The sequence below is a fragment of the Myxine glutinosa genome, chromosome 8, assembly GCF_964187855.1.
Source record: "Myxine glutinosa chromosome 8, kmMyxGlut1.1, whole genome shotgun sequence".
NCBI lineage: Eukaryota > Metazoa > Chordata > Myxini > Myxiniformes > Myxinidae > Myxine > Myxine glutinosa.
In genome coordinates this window covers 23,447,722-23,461,248 of record NC_136268.1, presented here as the reverse complement: position 1 = coordinate 23,461,248, position 13,527 = coordinate 23,447,722, and the positions used below count along the sequence as shown (strand labels likewise).

The following is a 13,527-nucleotide window of genomic DNA, read 5'->3' as shown; positions in this document are numbered from 1 at the left end:
ATAATATATTTTAAAATTTTTATTCACCATTGAGGGATAGGGCCAAAACCGATATGTATAGCACGATATATTGATATTTCAAAAATTTGTGGACGAGTCATGACTAAATTTTGTGGGTGAGTTGAGTAGTTGACACAAACAAGTCCATTAGCTTTGGGTTAAGGTCCGGATCCAGATCCGGCCTATCAGTGGTATACAAAGCATAAACTGTTTAGCCTGGCAAAGGTGTGCACTCTACCGAGTGCCATTCTAGTTAACAATTGTTTGCAGTCAAATTACTACTGCTATCCACAATTTCCAGAAGTCACAAATATTTATAACCAGAGAAAATCAGCAGAAGTAGCTGGGGAGTGAAACAAGAAAAATGTTTTCCAAGCACAAAGGTAAAAAAAAATGGGCAGCTAGATCAATTTGCCTACTCTCTATATGAAACTATGTTAATATATTTTGGCCTTAAAGTGCAGTAGAATGATCGTTTTAAGGCCATTTTCCCCGCTAGAGCGGGGGTTAGCCTTGCGGGTCCCATGACAATCATGGTTCCCTGTTTGAGGCAATGTTTTTATGGCCGGATGCCCTTCCTGGCGCCAACCCTTGGTCGCCTCTTACGATGCGCAGGGATACGGTGTACCTATTCTAAACCGGGGTACACACCGGGATCATTCATCCCAGCAAGCTGGTACTCAATTTGCCGACCTCGGAAGGATGACAGGCTGAGTCAACCCCCCTGGTGTTAATTCAGCGATCGACCGGGATTCGAACCCAGGATCCTCTGATCCCAAGCCGGCACCCTAACCGCTAAGCCAACACCAGACTTAAAGTGCAGTAGGTCCAGAAATATTCATACCTGGAGGCATAGTGGGTGGAGGAAAGTCTTCAAGAAAACTTCCAGTTGGTACAACCTGTGGCATTGCCTGAGCAAGTAGCAGCGGCTGCTGCTGCTGCATGGGAAAGGAATTGGGCAGAACTAATGGACAATCGGATCCCATCTCGGGCAATATGACAGGGGAAGGAGCTTGTGCTGGGTACATAATACTCTCTGGTTCCCAGGATGCCAGGCAGTGATTGCTTCCTGAAATAGGTAGGACAACCATGCAAAGGTTCAGCTGGTGGTACTTACCGTACACAAAATGTTAATCTGCTCAGGAATTCTACAGTACGCAGTCATTCTTTGTTACATATTGCATCGTGCATCCGATAGGAGACGTGTCGTTAAGTAGGTCACATGTAATTCACATGAAAGTACACTGATAGTAGGTGCTTTTTTAAGGTGCTTTGCAATGTACCCCTCCACCCACCCTTGCAAGCGCTGCATTGCGCTATGGTTTTTATTGCATTAAAATCGTCAGGAACTGAACCTTAATGGACAGCTGAGGGGAGAGGGTACTACATTATCAACTAGATGGTATTCATAGAATACTTACGCTGCGCAGTCAACTTGGTGCGAGCCAACTCTATTCCCCAAGGGGAGTACTTGACAATGAGCCATGCTTCAGGTTTTTCCATAGAGCGGTTTCAGAGATATAGAGGTGCAACCTTTTTTTGATTTTTCCAAGATGACATCATAATTATCATTATAAAATTCTACAGGAGGAGCTGCTCATATTGTGAAAATTTCGTGTCTATCGGACTAACAGTTGCAGAGGAATTTTTTTTCCTCATACTGATCAGATCAGGCGTTGTACTTGTTGAATTATGACGTCATAATGAAGGCACCGATGTGACATCATCATCAACATATCTTATTCCCAATCGGGAGTACTTGCCAATGAGCCATGTTTCAATTTTTTTTCCATTGACTGGTTTTGAAGATATAGAGGTGCAACATTTTTCCAAGATGGCATCCGTACCATGTGACCTATGATGTCACAATTATGAATTAAAAAATTGTACAGGCGGAGGAACTCCTATGGTGAAATTTTGTGATCGGTGCAACGGTTGCCGAGAAAATGAAATTTAAAAATGCAGACACGCCACATGTACACCACACGTACGGACACAACCGAATGTCTAACCCTGCTTTTCGCTTTGCGAGCGCAGCGTAATGACTTATTTCACGAGTCACATGTGGAAGGAATCAGATTGGCTTGTAAGTGTTCCTGTCTGAACCTGGCTCATGATGCAAGGAACCCTGAGGTCAAATCCCACATGTTTGTCCATTGTGTCTTAATGTCCATGTAATGAATGTAAAAGCACACTTATGTCTTTGATCTGCATGTGATGTATGTATAAGTTCCTCCATGAGCCTTGGATCAATGTAAAACACACACACACACACACACACACACACAAACACACACACACCTGGCATTTTGGAACAGCTGTCCTGATGCTTTGACTTACCCACGTTATTTCTGTCGATCAAGGTCAGAGAATCCAGGTTGTACAAGCGATCCTGATGGTTATAAACATAATAAATTGTTACAGGACGGCTCATGGCTCCCAAAGCCATCAAAACAACTGGCACCATGATCTATAAGGAGAGATGTACCATCTGCTGTGGAGAGATGCTGTTTTCGAAACCTGGAGGAATCAGCTCAGGACTGCTTTCCTGGTCAGTACATTCCATCTCCATGTCATCCTCGTCGCAAACTGGCCCACCATCTAGCAAGAAAGGAACAAAGTCTGTGAACTTTCTGATCAGAAATTACTGCACAAGGTTTAAAACGCTTCATGGGAACACAGGACGTGGGCGTATAATACAAGTTCCTTCACTCAAGACACTGGATGGATAAAGAGAAGAGAAAAGAAACCCTAAATGACAAACCAAGTCACAAAAATCAAGTGGGGATTGCAAAACAGCGACTGAAAAAAAAATCTGAAACCGACAAACAAAAAAGCTGAAGCATGACGGCAAAGATCGCAAACAACTCCATCATCTAACCTTGGAATATGAACCTCATTCTGTATTCAAACTACGTGTATGTAACTAATATTTATTAGCAAAAGCAAAATGGAAATTAAGGAGAAATGTAAGTATAGGGAATTTGAGTGAAGATGAAACTGACACGAAAACCGTATTCTTGAAGAAGAAAAAAACCCACAACACTTCTTATTATTACTATTCGGCATGGAGCTCAAGGCTGCGGAGTGGCATCTTTGGCTGAGGGTGCGGAAGGGGGCCGGGGGGGGGGGGGGCGCTGGTACAATTCCCTCTATAGGTCAGGACAGGAATTTGGAATTTGTTCATGGTGCAGGTGATAACTCACCTACTCCTCATAAAGGACACCCTCGGATCTTTAACATCTACCAAGTAATGCCGACAGATGGGATGCCAAGTTTAACGCCCATCCGAGGGATGGCGCACACATTGATGAATCGCTTTAACTGAAACGCCGGAATGAGAGTTTATAGGTGGGCTGAGATTCTAACCCAGGCTAGACAGTTTAGAAATGAGTTTGTGTATCGAGGCCATCCTGCCAGCACTGAATAATCAACACCAATGGATAAACCAAATGCAGACATAAGGGCCTCGACTCAGCACCTCAAATGTTGATACTTAACATGTTGCAAAGCTAGACTACGATAACACCTTATGCTCCATCACTGACGGAATACGACCCTGCTATGTTTATATGTATCACCTGTATCAATACAATGCCCGTGTGCCACGGCACTGCCCACCTGCACTTGATCGCTTGATCTTGTATATTTTGAAGGGAGGTGAGTCCTTGGAACAATCCTTAACCATCTGAAAGTCCTGACTTTTGTTGAGAGCGCAGCGTAGGTTGGTCTTCCACTTGGGTGGATTTGGTACATCTATGCCCTCTTGGAACTTACGTGTAGCAATTGCCCATGCCTAGGAGACAAACAATAAGTAATGACACCTGAGACAATCACCATTTTTGGCAAAATACACTTTTGGCAAATAAATAAAGGTCGTTCCTTTACCTGGAATATGCAGTGGCTGGTACTCCTGTCCTGTCTTGATGTCTGGTTCCAGGGCATTCGAAACTGCATCTTGTTCATGTTAAGCCAGTACAAGCCTTCATATTGTCCATTATTCACCTGCTCGATGAGCCAGGGACCCAGACGAGGCTTGTGCTTGGAGCCACTCATGCTGTGGGAAGAAGTGTTATCGTTGAGATAATGAGTGAGTTGTGTTGTCAAACTCTCATCTCCTCTTATTCACTCTCAAGCTATGACTCCATGACCCTTGGTCCTGTCGGTGTCCTTCTCTTCTGCATTTATTCTCTATAGAATATACCCTTCAATGGCCTTCATTATGTTAAACATCTCAATCATATTCCATTGCAATCACCTCCTTTTATAATGCACTAGCTGATCTACCCGGCGTTGCTCGGGGAAATTCAATGAAATATGTATTTACGTATTTCCTGCATGAAAATCAGAAAACATATTACTCGATCACGTCCGGGAAAAATGCAGGCAGGGTATAAGAACAAACTCACTCGACGCCTGGACACCGAAGCGTTATAATAAACCTGTGTAAAGTTTTTTTTCCTAATGACACGTGTAAGCGCTATGATTAAATTTGTGTTGTGACGACAAATCACTATATACAACCTCAACATACGATCTTCACAATACATATTACTTGATAGCTCCAGGGAAAAAATAAAATAATCACAGCCAGTGTATGACAGTATACATTACAGACAAAATACAGATCAATCATATCCATATCATATACATCAATCAAATACAGATCAAATTTAAAAAAAACAATACAGATCTCACACCTTCTCAATCCACCCCCAAATCATACGTGCATATTGTCGTGTCCCGGGGTAAAGACCCTTGGATGACGGCTGGCCAACCGAGCTTTAACTCCGAGGCGTTCACCCAAACCATGGCGGTGCATTTTACATGCGCGGGGGTGTAGGTTAACAAGACTTACCTGTATGGATTTCACTTGGGCGTCCTCGAACCCACGACAGATAAACAAGACAGACACGGATTTGAAAATGTAACAAATAAAGGTTTAATGAAAATAAATGCAACACGATAATAAGAATGTTGAGGTAAAATAAATCTTATAGTGAGACGTCTCCACACGGACTCATATACAACAGAAGGGGAAAACGAAAGTAAAAATAAATAATGTTCCTTCCGGCCGGCACTTAACTCTGGTCTGGATGGCATGAATCGCCACACGACACACTGAGCCGTGAAGCGGCGGCAAAACTCCTTCCTCCGACCGCTCCACGCTCCACCAAGCTCTGAGGTTTCTCAGGCGCACACGGCACGGAGCACAACCATCACGAGCCAGCTCCAAGAGAGAGAGAGAGAGTCGCATCCACCTTTCGCGTAGCCCGGAACAGAGAGAGCAGTGCGACCGCTCGCGATGGAAACCAGGACCAAGAGTGCGTCTACTCGTAATGAATGTCGGAACCAAGAATGAGCGTGTAACTGCGACCGTGACAGGATGAAAGCCAGGACCAAGAGAGAGCAGGAAGTGCGACTGCTCGCAATGAAACCCAGTGCAAGAGAGAGCGAAAATGGTGGGACGTGTCCTTCTTGTCCATGGTGCCAGAATGTTCTTTGATGACGTCGCACCCACTCCAATCGTGCTGCGCCATTGCATCTCTCCAACCAATCGCTCTTCAGGGCGTGACCTCACGGCCTTTCTTGATGCCCATCAAGATGACTTGGCTGGGTGGCGTCAGAGGTAGAATGTCCGGATCCGGTCGGCGATTGTGTGGTTTATTTCAGGTCCTCATCCCATGGCTGTGGTGTGTGTTTTATAAGAACAAAGGGAAAACCACAGAGGCAATTAACACACAGGGAATTTACCCTTATACCCTAACTAATTAGCATAGCTCCACCCCTCGCCATGGAGACAAATATACCCTTACGTGACATCCCGGCCTGCCTTAATTACAGGAAGGTTTATACATGGCATACGGAGCACACTACCCTATACCATCTACCTGGACGAAGGTATTTCATTGCCTACCCCCATAAACATAACAATATGTTACCCTATTCACCACCCCCACCCCATTTTAAATGCCCACATGCATAAGCTACCCCCTGCACCATCCCCAATGCCAGCATGCATAAGCTACCCCATACACCATCCCCAATGCCAATGTGCATAAGCTACCCCTTACACCATCCCCAGTGCCCAAATGCATAAGCTGCCCCACAAAGCATCCCCAAATGCCCACATGCAAAAGCTACCCCATACAGCATCCCCAATGCCCACATGCATAAGTTACCCCATACACCATCTCCAGTGCCCACATGCATAAGCTACCCCACACAGCATCCCCAATGCCCACGTGCATAAACTACCCAATACACCATCCCCAATACACACATGCATAAGCTACCCCATACAACATCCCCAATGCCCACATGCATAAGCTACCCAATACAACATCCCCAATGCCCACATGCATAAGCTACCCCATACAACATCCCAAATACCCACATACATAAGCTACCCCACACAGCATCTCCAATGCCCACGTGCATAAGCTACCCCATAAAACATCCCCAATGCCCACGGCCCCACATGCATAAGCTACCCCTTACACCATCCCCAATGCCCACGTGCATAAGCTGCCACACACAGCATCCCCAATGCCCACGTGCATAAGCTACCCCTTCCACCATCCCCAATGCCCACGTGCATAAGCTGCCCCACACAGCATCCCCAATGCCCACGTGCATAAGCTACCCCTTACACCATCCCCAATGCCCACGTGCATAAGCTGCCCCACACAGCATGCCCACGTGCATAAGCTACCCCTTACACCATCCCCAATGCCCACGTGCATAAGCTACCCCACACAGCATCCCCAATGCCCACGTGCATAAGCTACCCCACACAGCATCCCCAATGCCCACGTGCATAAGCTATCCCATACAGCATCCCCAATGCCCACGTGCATAAGCTGCCCCACACAGCATCCCCAATGCCCACGTGCATAAGCTACCCCACACAGCATCCCCAATGCCCACGTGCATAAGCTACCCCACACAGCATCCCCAATGCCCACGTGCATAAGCTACCCCTTCCACCATCCCCAATGCCCACGTGCATAAGCTATCCCATACAGCATCCCCAATGCCCACGTGCATAAGCTACCCCTTACACCACCCCCCATACCCACGTGCATAAGCTACCCCTTACACCACCCCCCATACCCACGTGCATAAGCTACCCCTTCCACCATCCCCAATGCCCACGTGCATAAGCTGCCCCACACAGCATCCCCAATACCCACGTGCATAAGCTACCCCACACAGCATCCCCAATACCCACGTGCATAAGCTGCCCCACACAGCATCCCCAATACCCACGTGCATAAGCTGCCCCACACAGCATCCCCAATGCCCACGTGCATAAGCTACCCCTTACACCACCCCCCATACCCACGTGCATAAGCTACCCCTTCCACCATCCCCAATGCCCACGTGCATAAGCTGCCCCACACAGCATCCCCAATGCCCACGTGCATAAGCTACCCCACACAGCATCCCCAATGCCCACGTGCATAAGCTGCCCCACACAGCATCCCCAATGCCCACGTGCATAAGCTACCCCACACAGCATCCCCAATGCCCACGTGCATAAGCTGCCCCACACAGCATCCCCAATGCCCACGTGCATAAGCTACCCCACACAGCATCCCCAATGCCCACGTGCATAAGCTGCCCCATACAGCATCCCCAATGCCCACGTGCATAAGCTACCCCTTCCACCATCCCCAATGCCCACGTGCATAAGCTGCCCCACACAGCATCCCCAATGCCCACGTGCATAAGCTGCCCCATACAGCATCCCCAATGCCCACGTGCATAAGCTGCCCCATACAGCATCCCCAATGCCCACGTGCATAAGCTGCCCCATACAGCATCCCCAATGCCCACGTGCATAAGCTGCCCCACACAGCATCCCCAATGCCCACGTGCATAAGCTGCCCCATACAGCATCCCCAATGCCCACGTGCATAAGCTGCCCCATACAGCATCCCCAATGCCCACGTGCATAAGCTGCCCCATACAGCATCCCCAATGCCCACGTGCATAAGCTGCCCCATACAGCATCCCCAATGCCCACGTGCATAAGCTGCCCCATACAGCATCCCCAATGCCCACGTGCATAAGCTGCCCCACACAGCATCCCCAATGCCCACGTGCATAAGCTGCCCCATACAGCATCCCCAATGCCCACGTGCATAAGCTGCCCCATACAGCATCCCCAATGCCCACGTGCATAAGCTGCCCCATACAGCATCCCCAATGCCCACGTGCATAAGCTGCCCCATACAGCATCCCCAATGCCCACGTGCATAAGCTGCCCCATACAGCATCCCCAATGCCCACGTGCATAAGCTGCCCCACACAGCATCCCCAATGCATTTTAGGGAAAATAGAAACAGAAACATTCTTGAGTGAAATAGAAACCGAGGAACAACTAATGGTTTCCATCATTTCCCTTACAAAATCCAATGCAAGTCTTCACGTGACTTTTGGGTGAACTTCGTCTTCACAGATTCATTGCATACCTGTCAAACAAGGTGTCGTGCATAACACGGTGTACCGGATGTCCATGCGTGCCATGTCATGTGCGACACTCCAATGAAGGTGGGGAAAGCACCGTACCCACTACCCACCACCGACCACGTGACGTCTTCATCATGTGTAACTGAGTCCGAGTTACAAACAAATGCCGAAAAGGGCGCACCGGAAGTGGTGGTGCATGTCCATCATTTCATGAGAACTCATCAAAGATGTTAAGAATTCGCTCCCTCTGAGAAGTAAATAATGCCACCCACGTGATAGCGCTTTTGATAAAGAGAATCCAAAGTTCAGCTTCCGATTTAGAACCTTCATCAACCCAACTGAACAAAAATCGGTATCGGCTTCAAATAATCTGCTCAGAACGACCATCAGCACCAAATGCCTACTGACCTTCTTTTTTTTCTTTTTCTTTTTTATATATACAGGATCGAGGCTCGTGTAAGAGCTGACATTGATCACACAAACACAAACTGACTCATAAAACATGAAACAAATGATAAAGGGAGCGCGAGACAAGATGGAGGGTAGGGACATCGGGAGATCTGTGGGAGGGAGAGGGCTTGGGGGGAGGAGGCATGGGAAGGGGGAGGGGAGGCATGGGAATGGGGGGGGAGGCATGGGAAGGGAGGGGAGGCATGGGAAGGGGGGGGGGGGAAGGAGGCATGGGAAGGGAGGGGGAGGGAGGCATGGGAAGGGAGGGGGAGGGAGGCATGGGAAGGGAGGGGGAGGGAGGCATGGGAAGGGAGGGGGAGGGAGGCATGGGAAGGGAGGGGAGGCATGGGAAGGGGGGGGGGGGAAGGAGGCATGGGAAGGGAGGGGGAGGGAGGCATGGGAAGGGAGGGGGAGGGAGGCATGGGAAGGGAGGGGGAGGGAGGCATGGGAAGGGAGGGGGAGGGAGGCATGGGAAGGGAGGGGGAGGGAGGCATGGGAAGGGAGGGGGAGGGAGGCATGGGAAGGGAAAGGGAGGCATGGGAAGGGAAAGGGAGGCATAGGAGGGGCAGGGGAGGCATGGGAAGGGGGAGGGGAGGCATGGGAAGGGGGAGGGGAGGCATGGGAAGGGGGGGGAGGCATGGGAAGGGGGGGGGGAAGGAGGCATGGGAAGTGAGGGGGAGGGAGGCATGAGAAGGGAAAGGGATGCATGGGAGGGGGAGGGGAGGCATGGGAAGGGGGAGGGGAGGCATGGGAAGGGGGAGGGGAGGCATGGGAAGGGGGAGGGGAGGCATGGGAAGGGAAGGGGAGGCATGGGAGGGGGAGGGAGGCATGGGAAGGGGGAGGGGAGGCATGGGAGGGGGAGGGGAGGCATGGGAAGGGAAGGGGAGGCATGGGAGGGGGAGGGGAGGCATGGGAAGGGGGAGGGGAGGCATGGGAAGGGGGAGGGGAGGCATGGGAAGGGGACGGGGAGGCATGGGAGGGGGAGGGAGGCATGGGAGGGGGAGGGAGGCATGGGAAGGGGGGGGTGGGAGGCATGGGAAGGTGGGGGTGGGGGGGAAGGAGGCATGGGAAGGGGGGGGAGGAGGCATGCGAAGGTGAGGGGGAAGGAGGCATGGGAGGGGGAGGGAGGCATGGGAAGGTGGGGGGGGGGGGGAGGAGGCATGGGAAGGGGGGGGGAGGAGGCATGGGAAGGGGGAGGGGAGGCATGGGAAGGGGGGGGGAGGCATGGGAAGGGGGGGAGGCATGGGAAGGGGGGGGGGAGGAGGCATGGGAAGGGAGGGGGAGGGAGGCATGGGAAGGGAGGGGGAGGGAGGCATGGGAAGGGAAAGGGAGGCATGGGAAGGGAAAGGGAGGCATGGGAGGGGGAGGGGAGGCATGGGAAGGGGGAGGGGAGGCATGGGAAGGGGTAGGGGAGGCATGGGAAGGGGGGGGGCATGGGAAGGGGGGGGGAGGAGGCATGGGAAGGGGGGGGGAGGCATGGGAAGGGGGGGGGAAGGAGGCATGGGAAGGGAGGGGGAGGGAGGCATGGGAAGGGAAAGGGAGGCATGGGAGGGGGAGGGGAGGCATGGGAAGGGGGAGGGGAGGCATGGGAAGGGGGAGGGGAGGCATGGGAAGGGAAGGGGAGGTATGGGAGGGGGAGGGAGGCATGGGAAGGGGGAGGGGAGGCATGGGAGGAGGAGGGGAGGCATGGGAAGGGAAGGGGAGGCATGGGAGGGGGAGGGGAGGCATGGGAAGGGGGAGGGGAGGCATGGGAAGGGGACGGGGAGGCATGGGAGGGGGAGGGAGGCATGGGAAGGGAAGGGGCGGCATGGGAGGGGGAGGGGAGGCATGGGAGGGGGAGGGAGGCATGGGAAGGGGGGGTGGGAGGCATGGGATGGTGGGGGTGGGGGGGAAGGAGGCATGGGAAGGGGGGGGGGAGGCATGCAAAGGTGAGGGGGAAGGAGGCATGGGAGGGGGAGGGAGGCATGGGAAGGGGGGGTGGGAGGCATGGGAAGGGGGGGGGAGGAGGCATGGGAAGGTGAGGGGGGGGGAGGCATGGGAAGGTGAGGGGGAGGGAGGCATGGGAGGGGGTGGGAGGCATGGGAAGGGGGGAGGGAGGGACCTTGAAAGATTCCTTTAGTGCCCTTTGACCCTAGATGTGGGATCCTAGATGTGGGATCCTAGATGTGGGATCCTGGACGTGGGATGGCCAGTTTGACATGTCACGGGACTCAGTTGTGGCCACAGATCTCACACCTTCTCAGAATGGTTTATTTTTATGGTGCAAATTCGTAGGAATAGAAGGCTCTAGGTTTGAAATTCCTAAGTAATCCAGTCTGTTTTTTAGTAACTTCTCTTTTCCCATTTCCCTTTTAACAGGCTGTTTTGTAACCGCACGTCATAACATGTTTGTTGTCTTTCTACAAAGCCTCGGCCTCGTTGCGGACTTTACACAAATGCAATAAATGAAATAATGAACAGGCAAACAAAGTTCATGAGCTTTAAATCTGGAATCACAGGAGTCATGCTATTGTGACATTAAGGTCACCCTTGCTGATGTTATGGATGATGATGACCTGATGTTATGGATGATTACTCCAGTGCACACCGTAGGGTCTGATGATGACCCGTAACTAGAAAGAGTCGGTTCTGTAAGACTGTAAACCACCACCTTGATTGCAGATGTAATGAGCAATCCGCAGTTTGTGAACAATTTGTGACATTTCTAGATGAAGGACATCTTGATCTTTTTGCAGACGGTGCAGGTGGAGTGCCGTCGGTGGTTGCTCGTGGGTGGAAATGCCTATTTAAAGCCAAGGTCGGATGATTTATATAAACAAAACACATGGAAAGGGTATAATGATAGAGAATCGCGATAGATACGTCATGACTTGGGCTAGGCAGCCATTTATTCATTACATGGGGGAATGGGTATCAAATTCCACCACACTTGCGTACATAATAAATAGATGGCCCCAAGTAGACCAAAGCGACATTTGCTTACTTTTTCTCTAAAATTATAACAATAATATTGTTTTATTTACCGTACGCTTTACAGAGCTTTGGTGATTCCAATTCTTGGCGATGGTTACACTGGGTGGTTTGCCATTGCCTTCCCAGTGTTGTTTGTCCATGCTCCTCTACCCATTTAAATACTGAGGATCAAGGAAGCAGCATGTACCATTTTTAAAACAGTTGGTACAACTTGAATGGGGTTTGAAGTCTGGTAATAAAAATAACAATATCAATTATATTACAATTTATTCCAATAACAATTAGAAAGCATCTGAAAATGCAAAGGCTGTCCACGTCTTTTTGCATTCAAACGTCTTCTTCTTCTTCTTCCGTATGCTCAAAATTTAGATCTAAAAAAAAATCACCTTCTAGCTTTTGATTGGTGAACCAATTCTGTGACTCAATATGAAAAATTCTTAAAATTTCAGGTCAATTGGACGAAAATTGATGGTTTTATGCAACCTTGACCTTTGACCTTTTTATTTAAAAAAAACAACCAATCAACTCCCACCTTTTCATTAGTAAACCAATTCAGTGACCCGATTTGCAAATTCTTAAAATTTCAGGTCAATCGGATGAAAAGTGATGATTTTATGTGACGCTGACCTTTGACCTTTTGACCAAAGTATTAATTTGCCATCTCCATATTCTCATAATCAGTCTTTATTGAAATTTTGATGACAAAACTCAAATGGTAAATTAAAATTTCAGGTCAATTGGATGAAAATTGATGATTTTAGGTGACGCTGACCTTTGACCTTTTGACAAAATTATTAATTTGTCTTCTCCATATTATCATAATAACGCTTTGTTGAAAATTTGATGACAAAACTGAAATGGTAAAAAGTTACGGCCCAGACACACACACACACACACACACACACACACACACACACACACACACACACACACACCTCTTTCACGAGCCTCGACTCTGTATACAAAAAAAAAAAAAAAAAAAAAAAAACACAACCAATATTATTGCTAACGCCACTTTTCATGTGCGTGGGGTAACTAGAACGGTACTTATATTTTGTATCCCACTGATAGACTGGATCTGGATCCGGACCTGAACCAAAACTGAATTGGCTTGTCCTCATCACACACTCAATTCATTCACATAGTTTTGATATAATCCATCCAAAACTTTTTGAAATATCATGCTGTTTTATAGTTTTTGGGCCTATCTCTCAATTGTGAAGAATCTTTTTTTTTTTTTTTATAGTATCCGAATCCAGATCCAGATCTTCACCAAAATCGAATCAATTAGTCCTTGTCACACACCCAACCTGTTCACCAAGTTTCGGCCGAATCCAACCATAACCTTTTGAGATATCTTGCTCAAAGACAAACAAATAGATCGGCAGACAACAGGGGTGAAAACATCCATCCACCTTCGGGGGCGCAGGTAAATGTTATAATGCATTTGTTTTTCAACCTCCAATTAATATCCTCTGCCCTCTTTCTTGGAATTCATTCGTTTCCGTGTCATTCTCGAAAACCACCTTTGCCAAGCTTGCACCTCCTTTACAAAATAAAGGTTTTAGTTTTACTTCACCAGTGGTGATGAAAAGGTGTGCAATGGGTAACTGGGATTGGCATTAC

At 49.1% G+C, this 13,527-nt stretch overlaps 1 protein-coding gene across 3 annotated transcripts in view; it reads right to left on the bottom strand.

Annotated features, from left to right (window-relative positions):
• Nucleotides 1–13,527, bottom strand: part of LOC137432291 (interferon regulatory factor 5) — a 55,197-nt gene that overhangs the window by 31,237 nt on the left and 10,433 nt on the right. For 2 of the 3 annotated variants that reach the window (XM_068124102.2, XM_078783001.1), the window contains exons 3-7: nucleotides 3,889–4,057; nucleotides 3,622–3,796; nucleotides 2,489–2,601; nucleotides 2,341–2,392; nucleotides 845–1,069 (exon numbers count right to left, since the gene is read on the bottom strand). In XM_068124102.2, coding sequence (XP_067980203.1) covers nucleotides 845–1,069; nucleotides 2,341–2,392; nucleotides 2,489–2,601; nucleotides 3,622–3,796; nucleotides 3,889–4,056 — 733 coding nt within the window. In that variant the 5' untranslated portion in view covers nucleotide 4,057. Of the gene's footprint in view, nucleotides 1–844; nucleotides 1,070–2,340; nucleotides 2,393–2,488; nucleotides 2,602–3,621; nucleotides 3,797–3,888; nucleotides 4,058–8,480; nucleotides 8,612–13,527 lie in introns of those variants that run through there. The other variant, XM_078783000.1, reaches the window with a different exon arrangement.